Below are 19530 nucleotides of genomic sequence, written 5' to 3' on the forward strand. Positions count from 1 at the left end.
AATTGCTCTGAGATCCTAGGAGCAGAGGGTAAAATAGAAATTGAGAGAATTTACCAATCACCTCCTAAAAATCTTCTAGGAATATTATAGCCAAATTCTAAAACTCCCAAATCCAAGAGAAAATTCTAAAAGCTGCCAGAAACAAACAATTCAACTACTGAGTCTCCATGGTCAGGATTACACGGGATCTGGCAGTAACTATATTAAAGGCTCGTAGGGATTGTTATATGATATTCCAGAAGGTAAAAGATCTTGCTTTAGAACCAAGAATCAACTATCCAGAAAAACTGAACATCCTCTTTCAGGGGAAAGATGGACTTTCAATGAAACAGGGGACTTTCAAACTTTCCTATTGAAACAAGCAGAGCTGAACAGAAAGTTTGATCTCTAAGTACAGTGAACCATAGAGGGGGGTGGAAGAGAAGGACTAACTATGAGGAACTTAATGATAATGAACCATTTGTATTCCTGCATGGGAAGAAGATATTGATAACTCATATGAAGTTTCTTATTAGAAGGAGCATATATAGACAGGACACAGGAAGGAGAGGAATATAATGTTATAATATAGTAAAAAGATGGAGTCAATGGATGACAAAGGAAAGTACTGGGAGGAAGGGAAAGGAGATGAAGAAGAAGCTAAGAAATTTAACGTAAGAGTCAAGAAAAAGCTTTTTCAATGGGGTGGAAAGGGAGAAGGCAAGGGGGGAATGAGTGAGCCTTCATTCTCATCAGAAATGGCTAAGAGAGGAGATAATATACATTCTTTTTAGGGTGAGGAAATCTATCTTAAACTACTGAAAAATGAGAAGAAAGGGATGGGATAAAGGAGAATAGGGGGAGGGAAGGGGAAATAGATGATAGAAGAGAGGGAATATTGAAGGAGAGGGCACTCAGATACAATACACTTTTGGATAGGGCCAGGATGAAAGGAGAGAGAGAGAGAGAATAGAATAAATGAGAGTGGGGAGGAATAGAGTGGAGGTACAGCTAGTAATAGCAACTGTGGGAAAAATATTGAAGCAACTTCTCTGGTGGACTTATGATAAAGAAGATTCATACCAGAGACAGAGCCACTGGAATCTAAACACAGACTGAAGTACATTTCTCTCTCTCTCTCTCTCTCTCTCTCTCTCTCTCTCTCTCTTCTTGAGGTTTCTCATCTTCTTGGCAGAGGGGGATGGGTTATGTTTACTCTTATATAACACATTCAATTTAGAGCAATGTATAGCATGGAAACAATGTAGAGACTATCAGACAGCCTTCTGTGGGGGGGAGGGAAGGGAGGGGGGGGAATTGTAAAATTCAAAACCTTACAAAAAATGATAGGTAAATACTACTATTGTATATAATTGGAAAACAAATAAAATGCTAATAATAAAAAAAAAACAAGTTCAGAGATCACTGATTAAGAATCCTAACTATAACAGCCACATGGGGATGATGATCAACCTTGATGGACTTGCTCATTCCATCAGTGCAACAATCAAGGAGAATTTTGGGCTATCTGCGATGGAGAATACTATCTGTATTCAGAGAAAGAATTGTGGAGTTTGAACAAAGACTATTACCTTCAGTTTAGGGAAAAAACCCTGCTATCTTATTATGTAATTTTGCTATCTCTTATACTTTATTTTTCTTCCTTGAGGATAAGATTTGTCTCTCATCACATTAACCTGAGATCAATGTATAACATGGAAACAATGTAAAGACGAACAGAATGCCTCCTGTGGGGGGTGGGGGAGGAAAGCAAGAATGGGGAAAAATTGTAAAATCTTCCTAAAAAAATAAAGTGAAATATAATAATATATTTAATGATGAAAATAACTTTAAAATGAAATTATTACTCAAAAAAGCAAACAATTAACAGATATAAGAAAATAATTATATATATATATATATATATGTGTGTGTGTGTGTGTGTTATATTTATACTATTAAATTAAGCATGAATGTCTTGATACAAACATGAACTGAGTGACTTACTTCCCCATATAGGGATGTCTCTGCTTTCTGCCTTCATCACAATGGAGGACATGGTCATCGTTACAGGAATGGCATCAAAGTAGGAGGAATGTGGGGCTAGAGTCAGGATTGCCGCATCAGTTGGTAAGGCCTGTTGGCCTTTTACAGTCACCCAGTGAAATCCACCAACAAACCACATTGTGCGCATGATGGCTTTCAGCAGGAAGTCCACTACCCTGTAAGAAAAGGCGATAATAATACTTCAAATAAAATAATCACTACATAAATCTGAAATGTTCTGTTTTTGTTAAAAAAAAAGAGTACTGATCACACATACAAAAAAAGGAAAGAAATGAGGCCATTTTATAAATACCTTTTAAGTATTTTCCAGAATGATTTCAGGTCAACTACAGCTTAGTTATAATTTTAACTACCAGCTTTTGAAAAAAAGGAAAATTATGGTTTCTTTCTCTGTATCAACTCATTATTTCCAAACTAAATTAAAGGCTAGAATTACAAATATAATCAATAACTTTGAAACTGGCACTAAAATATTTCATTCAAACTCTCCTCAACTTAAAGGAAACTGGTTAAACTTGATGAATATTATTTTTCTATGAATTTCTTATGAAATATGATACTGAGAGATCAGGAACCAAGGTTTACTATCATTATTACATCAGTACATCTACTTTTCAAGGCACACAAAACCCAAAATTACTGGAGAAAATGGAAAAGGGTAAAATTTTTAGAAAACAATTCCATGCATACTAACAGCCAAATAAAGCTTTTTTAATTACTGGAAAATTATAAGATAAGAGCAGAAAATGTGATCCCTAAAAAAACTACCATTAACATACAATGTCCTATTCCAATGTGAATACCTAATTTGTAGAGATTTGTCAGTGTTGTAGAGTAGTGCCTACTACACAGATTGGCACATTGTATGTGTATACTAACTGATTAATCGATAAAAAAAATTATTCATTAAAATGAATTCTGTCTCCTAAAAAGCACCAAGGGAGTACTTTTTTTAAAAAAGTTACCATTACTAAAAACATTTTTTTGAACTTTCTATTGTTCATTTATGTCTGACTCTTTGTTAACCCCCCCCCCCTTTGGGTTTTCTTGGCAAAGATACTGGAATGGCTTGCCATTTCCTTCTCCAGCTCATTTTAGACATGAGGAAACTGAGGCAAACATGATTAAGTGACTTGCCCAGGGTCACACAGCTAGTGAGTCTCTAAGGTTGAATTTGAAATTCTTGAATCTTCTTGACTCTAGATATGGTACTTGGAACTTCTCTTTAACAGCGATTGAGAGACAATTGTAATTTATTGTGTATGACCCCAATGTCCTTTGGGACTTCAGTTTTTGGAAAAGACTTCCCAACCCCCCCCCAAAAAATATAAGCCACAATAAGACATGGATGATCATCCTGGGTAAAGTTTTTGAGTTTTACTTTAATGACTGATTTTCCCACCTGACTCATAAAGTGAATGTGGAGATAATTTTGTAGGAAATTCAAAAATATTTTGAGCACTAGAAGTCTCCTTAGACTATGTGACTATTCTGAAGAACAAGATTCATACAATATATATTTTGCGAAGATACAATGCAGTGTATTAGGGAGATGACCTCAAAAACCTACAGACCAGAGTTCATGTTTCCTCTCTTAATCAATAGTTGTATGACTCTAGGAAATTCATTTAACCTCTCATTTTCCCACAGCAACTCTCTAAAACTAAATATAAATTACAGAGAATGTGCTGTTCTGCAATGGTAAAGGGTGTTTCTTCACCCAACCTTTCTTTCACCAATGTATTCACAAGTGCAATACTTATACTGTATATTTTTTTAAAAATTTATTTTATGATCAGATCTTGGTGTTAATAAGTTGCCAAAAAAATCTCAAAACTAACCAGTAAAGATTTCCAAAGTGCCTTTTTCATAAAACAAACATGACTTATAATGTAGACAATGAACTTTTCAGAACAAAAATAGAAGAAAAACAGAGCTAAATTCAAGTTCAAGCTGCTACTTCCTGCTTTGGCAAATATGAGTCTTTAGAAGGGGGGAGGGGAAGGAGAGGGATGTGAGAGGATATTTATAAATAGTAAAAAAAAAAAAGGTAAGCTAATTAGTCAGTTAATCAAAGAGCATTTACTGAAAACTTGCCAGGCATTATGCTGAGTTCTGGGGTTCACAGAATGGCAAATGTAGGCCCTGCTCTCAAAGTGCTCATAGACTAATAGATTTAACAGATAAAGCATCAATGATTCCCTGTCTCCTTCACTGTTTGCTTCACTCCTTCACTCCTTTTCCACTCCCTTAATGTGTGTCCCCCAGGACCCTGTTCTCTTTTCTATCTATACTCTGTCAATCAACAAGCATTCATCAAGTATCTATCATGTTAAAAAAACAAAAGTACAAGGCCTTGGTTTCAAATGAGCTTTCATTCCAAATGGAAGAAGACAAATATTACATATATACACAGCATAATTAAAATGAATACATAGTAGTTGGGTTTTTTAGGGAGGTAAAGAGGGTACATCAGCAGTTGGGAAAATTAGGAAAGGCCTCATGTAGAAGAGGTGCTTCAGCTGAGTTTAGAAGAGAAACAGATTACAAGAGGAAGAGGGGAAGAGGGGGAGCATTTCAGGTCTGGAGGCAGTCAGTTCAAAGGCATGGAGAGGAGGAATGGAGCTTTGTGAGGGGGCATCAGCAAAAAAATAACAACCCCCCCAAAAAAAACTCCACTAAGCCTAGATTGAATAGTGGAATTCCAAGAAAGATGGTCTCTTAGTGCTTACTTCAGAGAATGCTCAAGATCTTAGAGAGTGTGAGGGAAAGAAGGGCAAGGAGATAAATGTCAAAATTTAAAAAGTAATATAGTCTCAGGCTACATTCTTCCAAAGACTTTTCCTGATCCTTTTTCTCATCCTAAGTATGACCTCATCCTAATTTTTGCATACTTATTTTGTTTATATAATATATTTACTTATCTATAAACCTATTACATCCCCTTCAGTAGAATGTAAATTCATCAAAGGCAGGAACTGTCTCATTTTGCAATTGTAGATCCATGGCCTAGTATTATCAGAGGTGCTAAAGTAATAATTCATACATTATTAAAAGAATATTCATTATGGGGAAAAAGAAAAGGAGGGCTAATATAGCATTGCAAGTGAAAGATAAAAATAACTGGGGAAACCAAGACTCAAGTTTCTGAACATACTGATTATTAAGTAATTTATTACCTAATAAATCAGTTCTAGGCCTCTCAGCATTGGCACTGGAACCTGAATAGAGGGGTATAGAGATTTTTATGTACTAAAAACAATTAATTAAAAGGAAACAATTAGGGGCGGCTAGGTGGTGTAGTGGATAAAGCACCGGCCCTGGAGTCAGGAGTACCTGGGTTCAAATCCAGTCTCAGACACTTAATAATTACCTAGCTGTGTGGCCTTGGGCAAGCCACTTGACCCCATTTGCCTTGCAACCCCTCCCCCCCAAAAAAAGGAAACAATTAGCCAAAATACAAAATTAGGTGATCTGATTTCTAACTATAGGAAAAATTAGGGGCTTTCCAAACTGGGAGGAGGAGAGCTATTAGACATAATTCCCTGAAAGCAGAAAAATTGGTGTGCTACTCCTCCAAATATCTGTATTCAATCAAAGGAGAATAGAAATATTAGCTGATCGACCTATAAGGTGTCAGTTTTCAGATAATACAATAAGTTACTTATGATGTATAATTGTGAGAAAACTCCTAACATTGATCTTGGGATAGTCAGTATAATCTAAGTCTTTACTTAAGGGTCTCTAAGCCACAGGAAGAAGTGGTTCAGCTCAGTCACACAGGGCTAAATATAAACAATGCAATAAAGTTTTCTTGCAATTTACACAAATGAATAAAATTTTCTTGTAAGACAAAAATTGAACTAGACCCATAATTGAATAAAATGAGAACTGATGTAGCTCCAGAACTGAGTCATAAGATGGAGTTAGTATGATTCATTCAATTCCCATTACCACTTGCAATTCTAATTCCCTCAATAGTCTAATACCAAACCACGTATATGTTTGATACATGGTTCAAGAAACTAACAAGGGTGTTAACAAAATAAATTTTTTTCAATAGGAAAATCAGATTGGTGAGGCAACTAAAAACTATATTATGGGAGGATTAATTGAAGGAATTAGAAAGGTCTGGTCTGGAAAAGACAAAGGAGGATTTAGAACTGGAAGAAATCTTAATGAATGTCTAATCCAATTTTCTCATTTTTTACAATGAGTTAGAGTACAGGGAAGTTAAATTACTGGCTCAAGGTCACGTGGACCATAATTCAAACCTATGTTCTCTTACTCCAAACTCAAGATTTTGATGTGACAATCATCTCCTACAATTTGAAGGATTATCATGGGAAATGAATTAAATTCATTCTACTCCAAATCCAAACAGGTTTCCTTGCCCTATAGAGGTATTACTATGCTAAAGTCAACCCAAGTACTGGTGAACCTTTGCTTGGATCCATCATATCATCAGCAGTCCTGTCATGCTGCTCACTCCCTTCTTGGCACAATCTTTGGTCTATGGTCTACTGCAACTCCACCTTCTGCTCCTCCCTGCCATTCTTTCCTGTTCCTCTTTCCTGTGTCAATTTATTTGCTATTTTCCTCCATTAGAATGTAAACTCCCTGAGATTAAGGATTGTTTTATTTTCTTGTTTTTGTTCCTACAGTGCTTGACCTATAGGAAGAACTTTAAAAATGTCTTGACCCTAGTAGGCAGAGCTAAGACCAAATGGTAGTTAACAATAGGAAAATCTTCTTGTATGGCTTGAAAGAAGAATGTCAAATAATTTTTAAAAGTCTAATAAATTGCAATAAATTGCTGTGTGGGACAGTGACTTCCCTATCACAAGGAATATTTGGTACAGGTCAGAACCTGTCAGGTCCTAGGAAATAGAAGGAATTCTTTCATTGGACAGAAGGTTAATCTGAGTTGATTTCTAAATCTTCTTTCAATTCTTGGACACTCTATGGTTCAGTTAGCTCAATGGTCCAAGTGTGACTTTAAGGGTACAATTATGGAATCCTTTTCAGATGCCTAAGTTTTCCCTGAAAACAGAATATTTCTTTGTTCTTAACTTAAAATAACTTGTCCAAAAGTCCTTTGGGGTTTCTGAATTTTTTTTTAATTTTTATTTAAAATTATAGCTATTTTGGATTTCACAGTTTGTATTAACTAATATGGTTTTGGTGCGGCAATTAGGGCTAAGTGACTTGCCCAGGGTCACATAACTATAAAGTGTGAAGCCTCTGAGATAGAATTTAAACTTGTCTTCTAACTCCAGGGCCAGTCCTCTATCTACTGTGCCAACAATATCCCTGTGCTGATAACTTAATAAAAAGAAACTTGCTTGTTTATAAATAAGCATACTTTTTTCTGTTTAACATTTTTATCAATGATTTCTAGACAGTGCATTTATCAAATTTGTATAGAACATGAGGCTTAAGAGAAGAGTATTTTTGCTAAATGAAGATACAAGATCATGATTGGCTGAAATAATGGTTCAAATGAATTTACATTTTTGCTTATTAAATTTTCTTTGCTTGACCAAAGGATATGCAGAGTTTTATAGATCTTTGGACAATTGAACTAAGGCCCCTTGTAGTTCTAAATTTATGATCAGAGGAAGTCAAGTGATGCAGTATAAAGAATGAAGCTGCTTACAATCAACTGCCAACTGTGTGATTTCAGACAACTCATTTAACTTCTCTGGGTCTCAGTTTTCTCAACTGTAAAATGAGGAAATTGAAATAAGATCTCAACTCTATACCAAGTTCTGCCTTCTCCAAGGGGTATTTTATGACTACTTCAATACACCTTAATCTTTTTATCTGAACACCTTTTACACTGATAGATTTATCTAATCCTCTTGTATTTGTTCCATGTAAATTAATTCGTCTTCCCAAGTAAAGTCAACAAACATCTATTAGCAGCTTACTATTTACTGAGAAGCCTGTGTTGGTGATATAAAAGAAAGGCCAAAAAAACCAGTTCTATGTTCAGAGAAATTCACAATCTAATGAGGCAGTAATACAAAGTAGCATGTACAAACAAGATGAGTACAGGTCAAATTGAAGATAATATCAGAGAAAGGGCCCTATCAATTAATCAATCAATATTTATTAAGCACTTACTATGTGCCAGGATTCTCTTCAGCTGGTTCATAAAGTAAGGGACCTCAGAGATTATTTTGTCCAACACATGAATCCCATCTGTATAATTCTCAAGATAATAAGTATTCAGCCTCCAATTAAACCCCACTCAAAGACAATGAATTCATTACTCATAAAAACATCAAATTCCATTTTTATATAGCTCTGTTAGGAAGTCTGATTCATATTTTTGAGGGAAGACATTGGGGTTCAGTTACTTGCTCAGGATCACACACAGCTAACAAATGTCTGGGGAGCGTTGTAAATTCAGGTTGACCTAACACCGGGGTCACTGGGTCTTGATATTGCAGTGAGGCAAAATCTACTTTCATCTTAGTTCTTCCCTCTTGTGTCTAAAAGAACAACTCTAATACCTCTTGAACATGCCATACTTTCAAATATTTGACCACAGCTATTATGTTCTTATCTTTTGCTGGGCCTCAAAAATTCTATTTTCTTTAATTGATTTTCATGACAAGGACTTCATTTTTTCTTAATATTCTGGTAATTTTTGCTCTGTGTGTGCTATAATTTGTTAATATTCTTCCTAAAAGGTTTATCCAGAACTCTATACAAAACTGTATATGTGCTCTGACCAGTGTAGAAGATATACAAAACATCATTTCCTTCACTTTTGAAAACACATACCTACTAATTCAGCAAACATTTATGTATAAGGCACTGTGTGATACAACCTATGAAAATTAGTCTTCTTTTATTTTTGCCTGCCACATTGCACTGCTATCATAATGAACTTGTAGTCCACTGGTCTTTTTCACATGGACTCCTTTCTAGTCACAAATTCCCATTTTTTTTTTTATACTTGTAAAACTAATTTTTTAAAATCCCAAGTACTAAATTTTACTGTTATCCCAATTAAAATTCAAGTTAATTCAATCTTTTGAAATGTTTTTGGATCTCTTTTCTCTCACCTACTATATTTGTTATCCCTCCCAGCTTCTTTTTGACCCACAAACTGGATAAATGTCTTCCATACATACTCTCATGCAAACAATAGATAAAACTACAGGGTTTTTTGACTAACTACTAATTAAGTAGATAGAAAAAAATCAACATGAATTCCAAAGATATGGGGGGGGTGTTAGTATTATTGACAAGAATAGGGAAACTGATTTGAAAGGGAATAAAACAGATATTCTCTGTTAGAGAAGAAAATGTATTTTTTTTAAGTTTCTCTCATTTCAATACTGTAAGGATCACTGATTTTGTCATATGGGTATTCATTCCACTGACTCAGATCAAAATCCCAAGCCAATTTAGTAAATTTGATATGATCAATATTCCTTTCTTAACTTACTACTTTCTTAATTCGTTCCTTAACTACTCAACAAATAGCTACCATTTCACTTGGTGGCTTAAGGTTTGCAAAGTGTTTTACAAAAGTTATCTCACTATAAAGTAGAGGCTATTGTTACCTGAATTTTATAGATAAGGTAACTGAGATGAGAAAGACTAAGTGACTTGGCCTGAGATTGAACAGCTAGTAATTAACTGAGGAAGAGCTTTGAAGTCCTTTTGAACTCAGGTGTCTTCCTGACTCTAGGTCTAGTTTTCTAACTATTGATTAAAACACTGAGTATCTTGAAATATTAATCTTTTTTATCTCTTTAGTGCCTATTTATACAAGTACACATACAAATACATGCTTTTCAACAGGTTCAGTAACTCACTTTCTCCATAAAGCCAGGGGCTTTTCAAGCTCTTTCTCAGCAGATCCCAGTGAAGCAATAAATGCAAATGGCCAGGCCAATAACATCATAAATGCAGCAAACAAAAGACGAATTGGAAATAGAGTCAAAGTCATGAAGGCAATCTGGAAAGACAAAAAATGTGTAATTACTGCCATAGCTTAATTAGTAGAAATACTATTTATAATTAAGCTGTTTATATAAGCAAAACAAAACAAAGAGAGGTGAAAAGCATTTGCTATATGAAATACACTCTTTGTAGCTCAAGAATGCCACCTTTTAATAGTTTAAGATATGAAATATAGCATACTGTAGAGCATAAATCTTAATTAAGTAGCATGCTTCATTTGAAACATGTCTTCTAAAAATTAATCTTTTTTACTTTTAAACTCCCACCTCCTTGGCTTCTAGCTAAAAATATCTTTGGCACACATAATTTTAGAAACAAGACAATGGTGTTTTGCTCCCACTAATTTAATTTATACTCTTTGCCCTGATGCTGACTCAAAATAAGTAGCACTCTAACTGGTAGACTTGACACAAAAGCTGCTTTCACATGATCTAACCTAGCAAGGTAGTTTTACACATCAAAGCTACAGCACTGCCTCAGAAAATAAGCCCTCTTCTTCCTTAACTTTTCCCAAAAAAGTCATTTATAAGGCATAAATGAGCAAAGATCATAATAAGTAGCTACTTGAGAAATCTTTTAAAAAAATATTGTGCTGTGGAATTTAAGTTTTTGAAAGCCAGTACAGAAAACTGGGAGACTTTTTTTCTCCAATAGATATTTCCAGTGTAATTCAATTTGCCACAATGCCATGAATAAAAACGGGTTGAGAAATAAAGAAATCTAGGAAATCAGTGAGCAAACCTTGATAGGAAAAGCCTTGTTAAAAACAAAGATAACCCTTTATAAAAATAAAGGCATATGAAAGATGAAAAAAAAAAACCCAAAGCCTAACCTTCATCTTTAAATAGAAAAGAGGAAGGTAAGAGTCAGCTGAACCTGACTAGAAAGAACCAAACAGAATGAAAAGGGAAATTCCATCTAAATAGGGATGTGGAAAGATGGAAGCTAAATCCAGGACAGAGACAGGATGGAGTTAAGGAACTAGGGAGCATTTTAAGCATAAAGAAAGCAAAAAAGGAGTAGAGATAAGAGTTTTTAAATGGTTTCTTAAACACATAAAGTTATTGTATCTTTATGTTTTATGAAATGCATATTATCAGAGTTTATGAGGAGTTACAGTCACCTTGGACTGAACTTCTATTTCTAGATATTCAAAGAATCAAATGATAATAAATGTAAAGATCTTTGAAGTATTTCGTTATCAACTAAAGTGAACGATTTACTAAAATATTTTCTAAAATTTGACAACATAATACTAGTTTGTAATTTTTGGATATAAAAAGTTGAATGTTGTTTCCAAGTTCTCCCTAATCGCTCTAAAGTTTTAATATTGAGGAAAATTATCAGGATACCTGTGAGGAGGCACAGTGGAAAAAGTCTAGTTATAAAATCTAGGTTCAAACTTCATTAACACTTGTTAACTATATGACAATGGGCGCAAGACACAAACTTTCTGGGTCTAAATTTCCTCTTCAGGAAGTCACTGGTATATATTTCTGTAATGAGAAAACTGTCTTTTATAGAAATTTTGAATGTAAAGTATCATGGGTTTTATGTTTGTGTGTGTGTGTGTGTGTGTGTGTGTGTAAAATAAAAGAAATGGAAACTGCAAATTAAAACTAATGAACTTGAAAACTGTAATTAGCTAAAACAGCATCAACAGAAATTGCTGTATTTGAAAATTACTCTTGGGATATCTAGGTAGGTTAATTTAAAAAATCTCCACCATTTCTTTGGCTAACAAATGAAAAGATTAAATAGAGAATCATACTAAATAATATCCCTTAGAAGTGAGATATTCCTTCTGTCCTCCATTCTCTCTATAGTTATCATTGCGCTTCATTCCAGAGAGGACAATGACATCAGGAAGGTGATGTTATGATTTGCAAGTGAATTCAATTTAAGTGAGAAAGGGTTCTGCAGCATTGGCAGCCTTACTTTCTCCTCAGGAGCCATTTGGGTCCAGGATAAGTTAAGGTCTTTCCCAGGTCTTAGCTTGACTAAGGCAATGCCCATTCAGTGATTAAGTTTAAGAAATGAGGCAAAGAATGACCTCTTTTATATTTCTGACCAAAACTGAAAAAAATTGCTATTTACCCTCACCTTGAGCAGTCAGAGTCCAATGACCAAGTGAAGCTTGAGCTGGATCAATTGTTGACCACTCAAAGAAAGTCAGAATGTTATAAACAATTTAGTCATTTAGTATTAGAGACAGTATAGACATCTAGAGTTACAGACATTTGATAAAGGAAAGCTTCTGTTCTTTCCAATTTGTCCTTATATGTAAAAGAGCTTTTCTTGGCTTAATTTGTCTTCTTTAACCTTTGGCAGCAATCTAGTTGATTCTGAACCTGGGTAAATAAGAGATGCCTGATCTTCATATTACACATGATAATGATAAGGGGTCCATGTTAAGTCAACCGAAAAATATTTCTTAAGAGTTTACTAAGTGCTATGCTAAGAGGTGGGAATAATTAGAAAGGCAAAACAGCAGACCATGCTGTCAATGAGTTCACATTTTAATGGAGGTGATAAACATGTAAATAATTAGATATATAGAAGGTATATACAGAAGAGATAAAAGGTAAAATCAGAAGCTAAGGCAACAAATTCTTAGTAGTAAGATAACTTTTAATTCTTTTAGCTTTCCAGCTCTTACTGAATATTTCTCCACAAAGACACAGAATTTAAGATTCTACTAGCTTTTTTGGTAAAGTTTAAAAACTTACATTTTAGGTAAACAGCTATCAATAAAGACATTAATTTAGCTATTTCTCAATGAAGTATATTGTTTTTATATTCAGAGCATCCAGAACCTAAAAAGTTAGGTAGCCCTTATTCTGATAAGCTTCCTAGCATACCCTAAACTGACTTGGGTGATTATGGAGAATGAGTTTCAAATCCAATGGTGCTGATCCTTTAAGCTCTCAGCTCCAAATATCTAACAAGATAGGCAACAGATGACCCTGAAGGAGATAAAGAATAGTTTAAAAATTACTATTTCTTAACATTTGGTCTAAGGTACTCCAGTACAGTATTATTTGACAAATATAAATCATTTAGAGAGGGGCAAAAGCCTTATCTCTGAGTAGCAAAGCTCTGGGATAAAGTTCTGTCTTTGATTCATACTGGCTATATGACTGAGAGACCAAGTCACTTAGTCTCCTAGTGCTCCTGGTAACTCTCCAAGACTGTAAATGGTAGAAAAGGTGAGAATTTGCTTGCTAAATGGCCTCTCTAGTATAAGTTACATTAACTGTATCTGTGATAAATAACATTTCAAAACTATTTAGAAATGGTGAAAAAAAGCAGAAACTAGTAGTCTACAGAGCAACACAGTCAGTATATTTAATAACCTGCTGATATTTGCATGCAAAAACTGAGTAGCAAAGACCTGTCACAGAGGCAGTAATGCCCCAAAGCATTTTGCTGAGTACAGATTGAAACAAAATAGGCCATAAACCATGAAATTAGCCTGTGGCAGCCAAATGAGAGAGATAAATAAACTATTAGTTGGGAATCCAAGAGCTGATAAGTAAGATAAGTACAAAGTGCCCAAATAGATAGTTAGTGATTTTTTCTTTTGTGTTTTAACTGTAGCACTTTAGGGTTGATATACCAAAAAGATGAACTAATTTATGTAAACATTTTACCTCTCTAGGCTTCAGTTTTCTTTTTCGAAGTTTTTTTTGGAATAGATGACTACTTAGGTCCCTTTAAGTTTTTAATATTCTGGGATTCTGTGATGTTGCTCACTTAGCCATGTGATTCCTAGGCAAGTCACCTAACCTCTCTGATTGAGTTTCTTAATCTGTAAAATAGGATGATATCACAACCACCTCCTAAAGTTGCTGTGAGGATCAAATAGCCTATGCAAAGCACTTTGCAAATCTTAAAACACTATATAAATATTTATTATTATTATTTTAAAGCCCACAATTAAGTTCGCAATAAGATCATAATGTTTTTTTATTTATAGTTGACATGAGAAGAAACAGGGATTCATGAACAGGGATGATTCATAATCTTGGTACTGCCTGAGGACTGGGTGTGATCATTTTAAGATTGAGAGGTCTTGAAGGTAAAAGAATTCACATGTAACTCTGGAGTTCTAAAACTGCTCAGGATTTATTATACAAGTCTGCAAACAAATTAAAACCTTTTCTCCTGGAAAAACAGCAAACTGCTTGTAGGTGGCTTGAGGGCAGGGAATAACAAAGGAACAGGTCAGGTGCCTGAGGGAAAAAGAGAGAAAAAGAAAATAACCAGGAAATCAGGCTGAGAGTAAAAGGAGGGAGACCACCATAAGGGCTGACTAGTCTGGCCACATGGCATAAAGGTCCAGGGTTCTAGGACCTATGCCAGGAACACGTGGCTAGAGTTTACAGCGTGTCCATGTTGGAAGGGGAAGACAGGAAAAAGGAGCTTTTCTTCCTGGTCCTGGCACTTAAGGGCATTTCCATAGTGAGTTGGACAAGGGTAGCACTTGGTTCCAGGAACTCTCCAATAGGCAAGCCACAGAGGGCGTCCTCCAAGGAGGGACTAGGCAGCACTCATTGCACATGGGTGATGCAATGATGCACCAGTCTTTACTGTCCCAGAGTGCATGACCTTCAAGTCCAACACATCAACTGCTGCCTACATTGCCTACATCATCAAACTTGGCCAAGGTCAGAAAGTCAAGAGGAAGTGTTTTTACCAGTATAGAGCCCACAAGGAACAGTACAAAAAGATTACAAAATTTGTTTCTGATTACAATATTTCCTATATCCATATTCCCTGCATCAAGGGAAGCTAAACCAGGCAATTGCCCTTTAGGAAGATTAAGCTGACTGCAGAATAGAATATGAACTGGAAAATCTTAGACTTTTCTGAACTGACCTGTCTATGGTGACATTACAAACCTTCAAGTTCCTCAGGTTCATAAGCTGTTTCTGATTCCTAATTCTTCCTTATTCAGTATTACCAATCAGTTGCCATGTCTTGACAATTCTATCTCCACAACCTGTCTTCAATAGATCCCTTTCTCTCCATTCTCAGAGCTACAAGATCAGGTCAGGTTTCACCATGTCTTCCTCCTTCAGGTGTCTCATCTCTACAAATCATCCTTCACACAGATGATGGTGATATTCTTTAAGAACAGATCTGACCACACCATCCCACCACTAAGTAAGCTCAAATACTGATTTAAGCCCTTCACAACATGATTCCAAAGGACTTCTATTGCCTTATTAAATAATATGCTACAGCCAGATTGGTCTTCATGCTGTTCTTCATGTGTAACTCTCCATATCCCAACCCCTGCCTTAGCACAGATTGTCCCCTTTGCTTGGAAAAGCCCTTTCCTTCAAAGTTCAAATGCCACTTTCTAAATTAAGTATTTCCTGATTCCATAGTTGCCAATACTTGGCATTTATTTTACTTACACACACACACACACACACACACACACACACACACACACACACACACACATGCGTACATGCGCACGTGCGTGATACTGTTTGGTGTGAAGGGCAGATCCCTGTGAATTATTTATTATTAACTTTTTTCAATTAACATTTATTTTTTTCCTCCTTCCCACCTCTTTCTCCTTCCTAAGTGAAAAATCAAAAAGTACAAAGAAACCCTTGTAACAAACATGCATGGTCAATGCAAAGCAAATTTAAAGTGAATAGAGAACTGGCTTCTCAGTAGTCAGCAAGACCTGTATTCAAGTCCTGCCTGGCTATATGTCTGTGGAGATGCTGGTGTCCCAGGAAACTCTCTAAAAGTGCAGACCAGGTGCTACTAGGCATAGTTCCTGGGAGTTGCTTAAAATCACACATAAGGTTAAATATACACCAACACATATACATACTTACACAATCATACATTCTCATATGCATACACATTGTCTCTCCTGAGAGAATGTAACAACTTTGAAGGCAGGGCCATTTTTGTTTTCCTATCCCCAGTGGCTAGCAGAGCGCTTGTCACACAGAAGATGCTAAATGCTTGGGATTGACTGATCTGGAAGTACTTTGTAGTATATATTGGAGAAGCTGTAATTTAAGAGTAAATAATAATAATGGCATCAGAAATGGCATACAAAGGAGATATTTTAAAGGAAATAATGGTGAAGCAATAGGAGGTGTGAAGAAAGAAAGATAATCACTTCAATGTGATTCCCAAGGGTTCAATTATAACTGACTAGAAAATCATGCTTCCAATAATAGTCATGAAAATTAGGAGATGGGTAGTGCTGACAGAGATAAGTTCTATTCTGGACAAATGAAATTGAATTTATAATCAGAAACCAACCAAAAAAAGTATCAAAACTTGGATAAACACAATCTGTAATTAGGTGAGAGGACTCTGTAATTAGCTGAGAGGACTGAAGGAATAATTTTAGAAATTATTAGGATATAATTAATAATTGAAACCATGAGACAGGATAAAGTTATTAAAAATGACAAAATAACAGTGAGTAAATCAGGCAAATCCTTGAATTACAACATGATTTTTTAAAAAAAGATCTACAGATAAGAAAAGACATTAGAGTGGTAAAGCAAGAGCCCCTTCCCAGGTGAGGTAGTGACAACAGGTAAGGAGATGCTCATAAGTTGGGGGCTAATCAAATTTTAAATAAAATATGAAATCAACTCAAATAAATGTAGATAAGAAGATTAATTGCACACTAATATAATCATAATTTCCATTTACAAATAAGACTGGAAAAATGAATTGATACATTAAATCTGTTTTTCAAAGAGTGGTCCAATGGTAGATTACACCAGGGAAGAATGATTTAAAGAGTCTAGGGAGTGAACTTTTCTGCCAGGAAAGAATCATTAATGCCTATGGGTAGACAATCAGATAGGCATAACTAGTGATGCTAATAACCATGTCACATTGCTACAAAATATTTCAAAAGTGGAATCATGCCAAACTTTCACTTTTACATCATACAAGCAATTAAACTTGCTTTGTAGTCATTTATATTAAATGAATTTCAGTGCAAAAATGTTGCAATTTTTAATCACTATTAAGATTTTTTCCCTGATAGTCCATTCCTTTATCCTTGTGTTCATAGTGTCTATTCTCTTCCTTTTAAGAATTTTTGGAAAAACCTGGCCTTATTTCACAAAAATTATTTATTATATTCTTTATATTTGTCACTCTTGACTGGATGATTATATTTCATTGCAATAATGTGCAATAATTTCTTTAACCATTCTCCTAGAATTGGACATTTAGGTTAATTTCCAAGTTTTTTGCAATGACAATAAAGCTGCTATAAAACTCTTTGAATAGAGAGTGCTATTATGTTATAAAGACACTTGGGGAAATGCATTAGAGTCACTAGGGAATCACTGAGAAAATTACTGTTTCACAGCTCCAAGACACAATGGAGTTTATGTCTCCCAATGCACCCAGCTCACAGGTACTAATATGCTCCATAGAACAATCTAATATATTTTGAGGGCATTCTTCAAAAATAAGGCATGGAGACTAGTTTCAAGGAAGACCTCTTTATATTCTAAAAATGATATACATAAGCTGAACCCTTCTGATATTTTCTAAATCTTCACACAAAACTAAAGAAATAACTCATTTAGTAACACTTCATAGAGTAGCAGTAACAATGCTTGGTATTCCAGATGTTGTTTGGCCTTCATTCTCAAAGAGGACATCAGGAAGGTGATTCCATGACTAGCAAGTGAATTGGGATTTAAGTGAGGGAGAGTTACGCAAATTCATCAGTCTCACTTTCTCCTCCAGAACCATTTGGATCCAGTGGCAAGATATAGATCAGAATGACTGAGGATGGCCCCACTATTACAGATGTGATATAAAAAAGGAGAATATTAAGGGACTGTTGCCTACTTACTCACTGAAGAAATTTGCCTCTCCAAATGACTAAGGATTTCATCGTGAGGGATTGTTTGCAAGTATAAAGGGGTGAAAGTCCTACTTTCTACCTTGGTCAGACAACTTCTTAAGCACTGTGTTCATCTGGGGGTACTAGTTTAAAAAGGGAGAGAACATCCTAAGGAGAATGTCCTTGAGAAGGAAAAATTCTATGACATATGAAGTTTGGTTCAAAGACCTGAAAATTTAACTTAAATAAAAGAAGAATAAGGATTAAGGTGGAAATGAAAATATGATAGCTAATTTCAAGTATCTGAAAGTCATATTGAGGAGGTATTCTATTTTCTTGGCTCTAGAGGGCTGTAACAGGAGGGAAGGGTGAAAGTTCCAAAAGTGAAAGTTTAGGCTTGGCATTAGGGGAAAAAACTTCTCAAAAACTAGAGCTTTTCAAACATGCAACAGGAAATCTCTGGTAGAATTGAGATCACCTTCAAAGAAAGTCCAGATGATGAGAAAGTATAATGAAACAATGGGAACCCCTTATTTCTACTGTCTATTTCCCTTTGGAATGGATAGTCCCTGAAGTTTCCTTCATTCTAAAACTGTGTTTCTAGTGCTTCACAGTACAAAGCATTTTACATCCATCATCTCATTTGATATTCATAAAAACCCTGTGAAATGAGTAATACAAGTATTATAACTATTTTGGGGATGAAGAATCTAAGAATAAGTCAGTAAGCATTTATCAATTGCTTATTTAGTGCTGGGAACACATACAAAAAAGTCTTTGGCTTCAAGAAGTATATAATCTAATAGGAAAAACAATATGCAAACAATTATGTACATACAAGATATATGCAAGTTAAATGAAATAATCCAAAAGCAAGGCACTTGGAGTGATGGGGGTCCTGGAAAGGACCTTGAAGAAGTAGGATTTAAACTAGATCTTGTAGGAGCCCTAAGTTGAAGGTGATGAGGTAACTGAACAACAGACAAGAAAGAAAGAAAGAAGTGATGGGGGCAGATTATGAAGATTCTTTGTTTTTGTTTTGTTTTGTTTTGTTTTTTTAGGTTTTTACAAAGCAAATGGAGTTAAGTGGCTTGCCGAAGGCCACACAGCTAGGTAATTATTAAGTGACTGAGGCTGGATTTGAACTCAGGCATTCCTGACTCCAGGGCTGGTGCTCTATCCACTGTGTCACCTAGCCACCTCGATTATGAAGATTCTTAAAAGCTAGATAGAGGATTTATATTTGATTCTTTAGTTTATGGGGAGAGCCAGAGGTAGGGGGATGACATGTTAAGACCTAGACTTTAGAAAAATCACTTTGGCAGCTGATCTGAGAATGTTGAGGTCAAGAGACCAGTTAGATCACTACTGCAATAGCCCAGGAAAGAGATGAGAGTTTGTATTAGGGTAGTAGCTGTGTGGGTGGAGAAAAGGGGATGTATATGAGAAACTGAATGAATTACTCAAAGTCATCATAGCTAGGCAGTAATAGGCTCAGAACCTGAAATTAGATCTCTAAAGTCCATATCATGTTTAAAGCAGAGAATTTTGGCCTTATACATTTTTTACATCACACCCTTTGGTAGGTAGACTGGTGAAGTCTTAGAATGGAAAGGAAAATTTCAGAGTAAAAG

General features: G+C 35.3%; 1 protein-coding gene across 1 annotated transcript in view; it reads right to left on the reverse strand.

The window, feature by feature from the left end:
• LPCAT1 (lysophosphatidylcholine acyltransferase 1) overlaps positions 1-19530 on the reverse strand; it is a 152275-nt gene that overhangs the window by 84021 nt on the left and 48724 nt on the right. Inside the window, exons 2-3 of the mRNA XM_074205258.1 lie at positions 9885-10027; positions 1987-2201 (exon numbers count right to left, since the gene is read on the reverse strand). Coding sequence (XP_074061359.1) covers positions 1987-2201; positions 9885-10027 — 358 coding nt within the window. The remainder of the gene's footprint in view (positions 1-1986; positions 2202-9884; positions 10028-19530) is intronic.

This window comes from Macrotis lagotis, chromosome X (genome assembly GCF_037893015.1).
Source record: "Macrotis lagotis isolate mMagLag1 chromosome X, bilby.v1.9.chrom.fasta, whole genome shotgun sequence".
Taxonomy (NCBI): domain Eukaryota; kingdom Metazoa; phylum Chordata; class Mammalia; order Peramelemorphia; family Peramelidae; genus Macrotis; species Macrotis lagotis.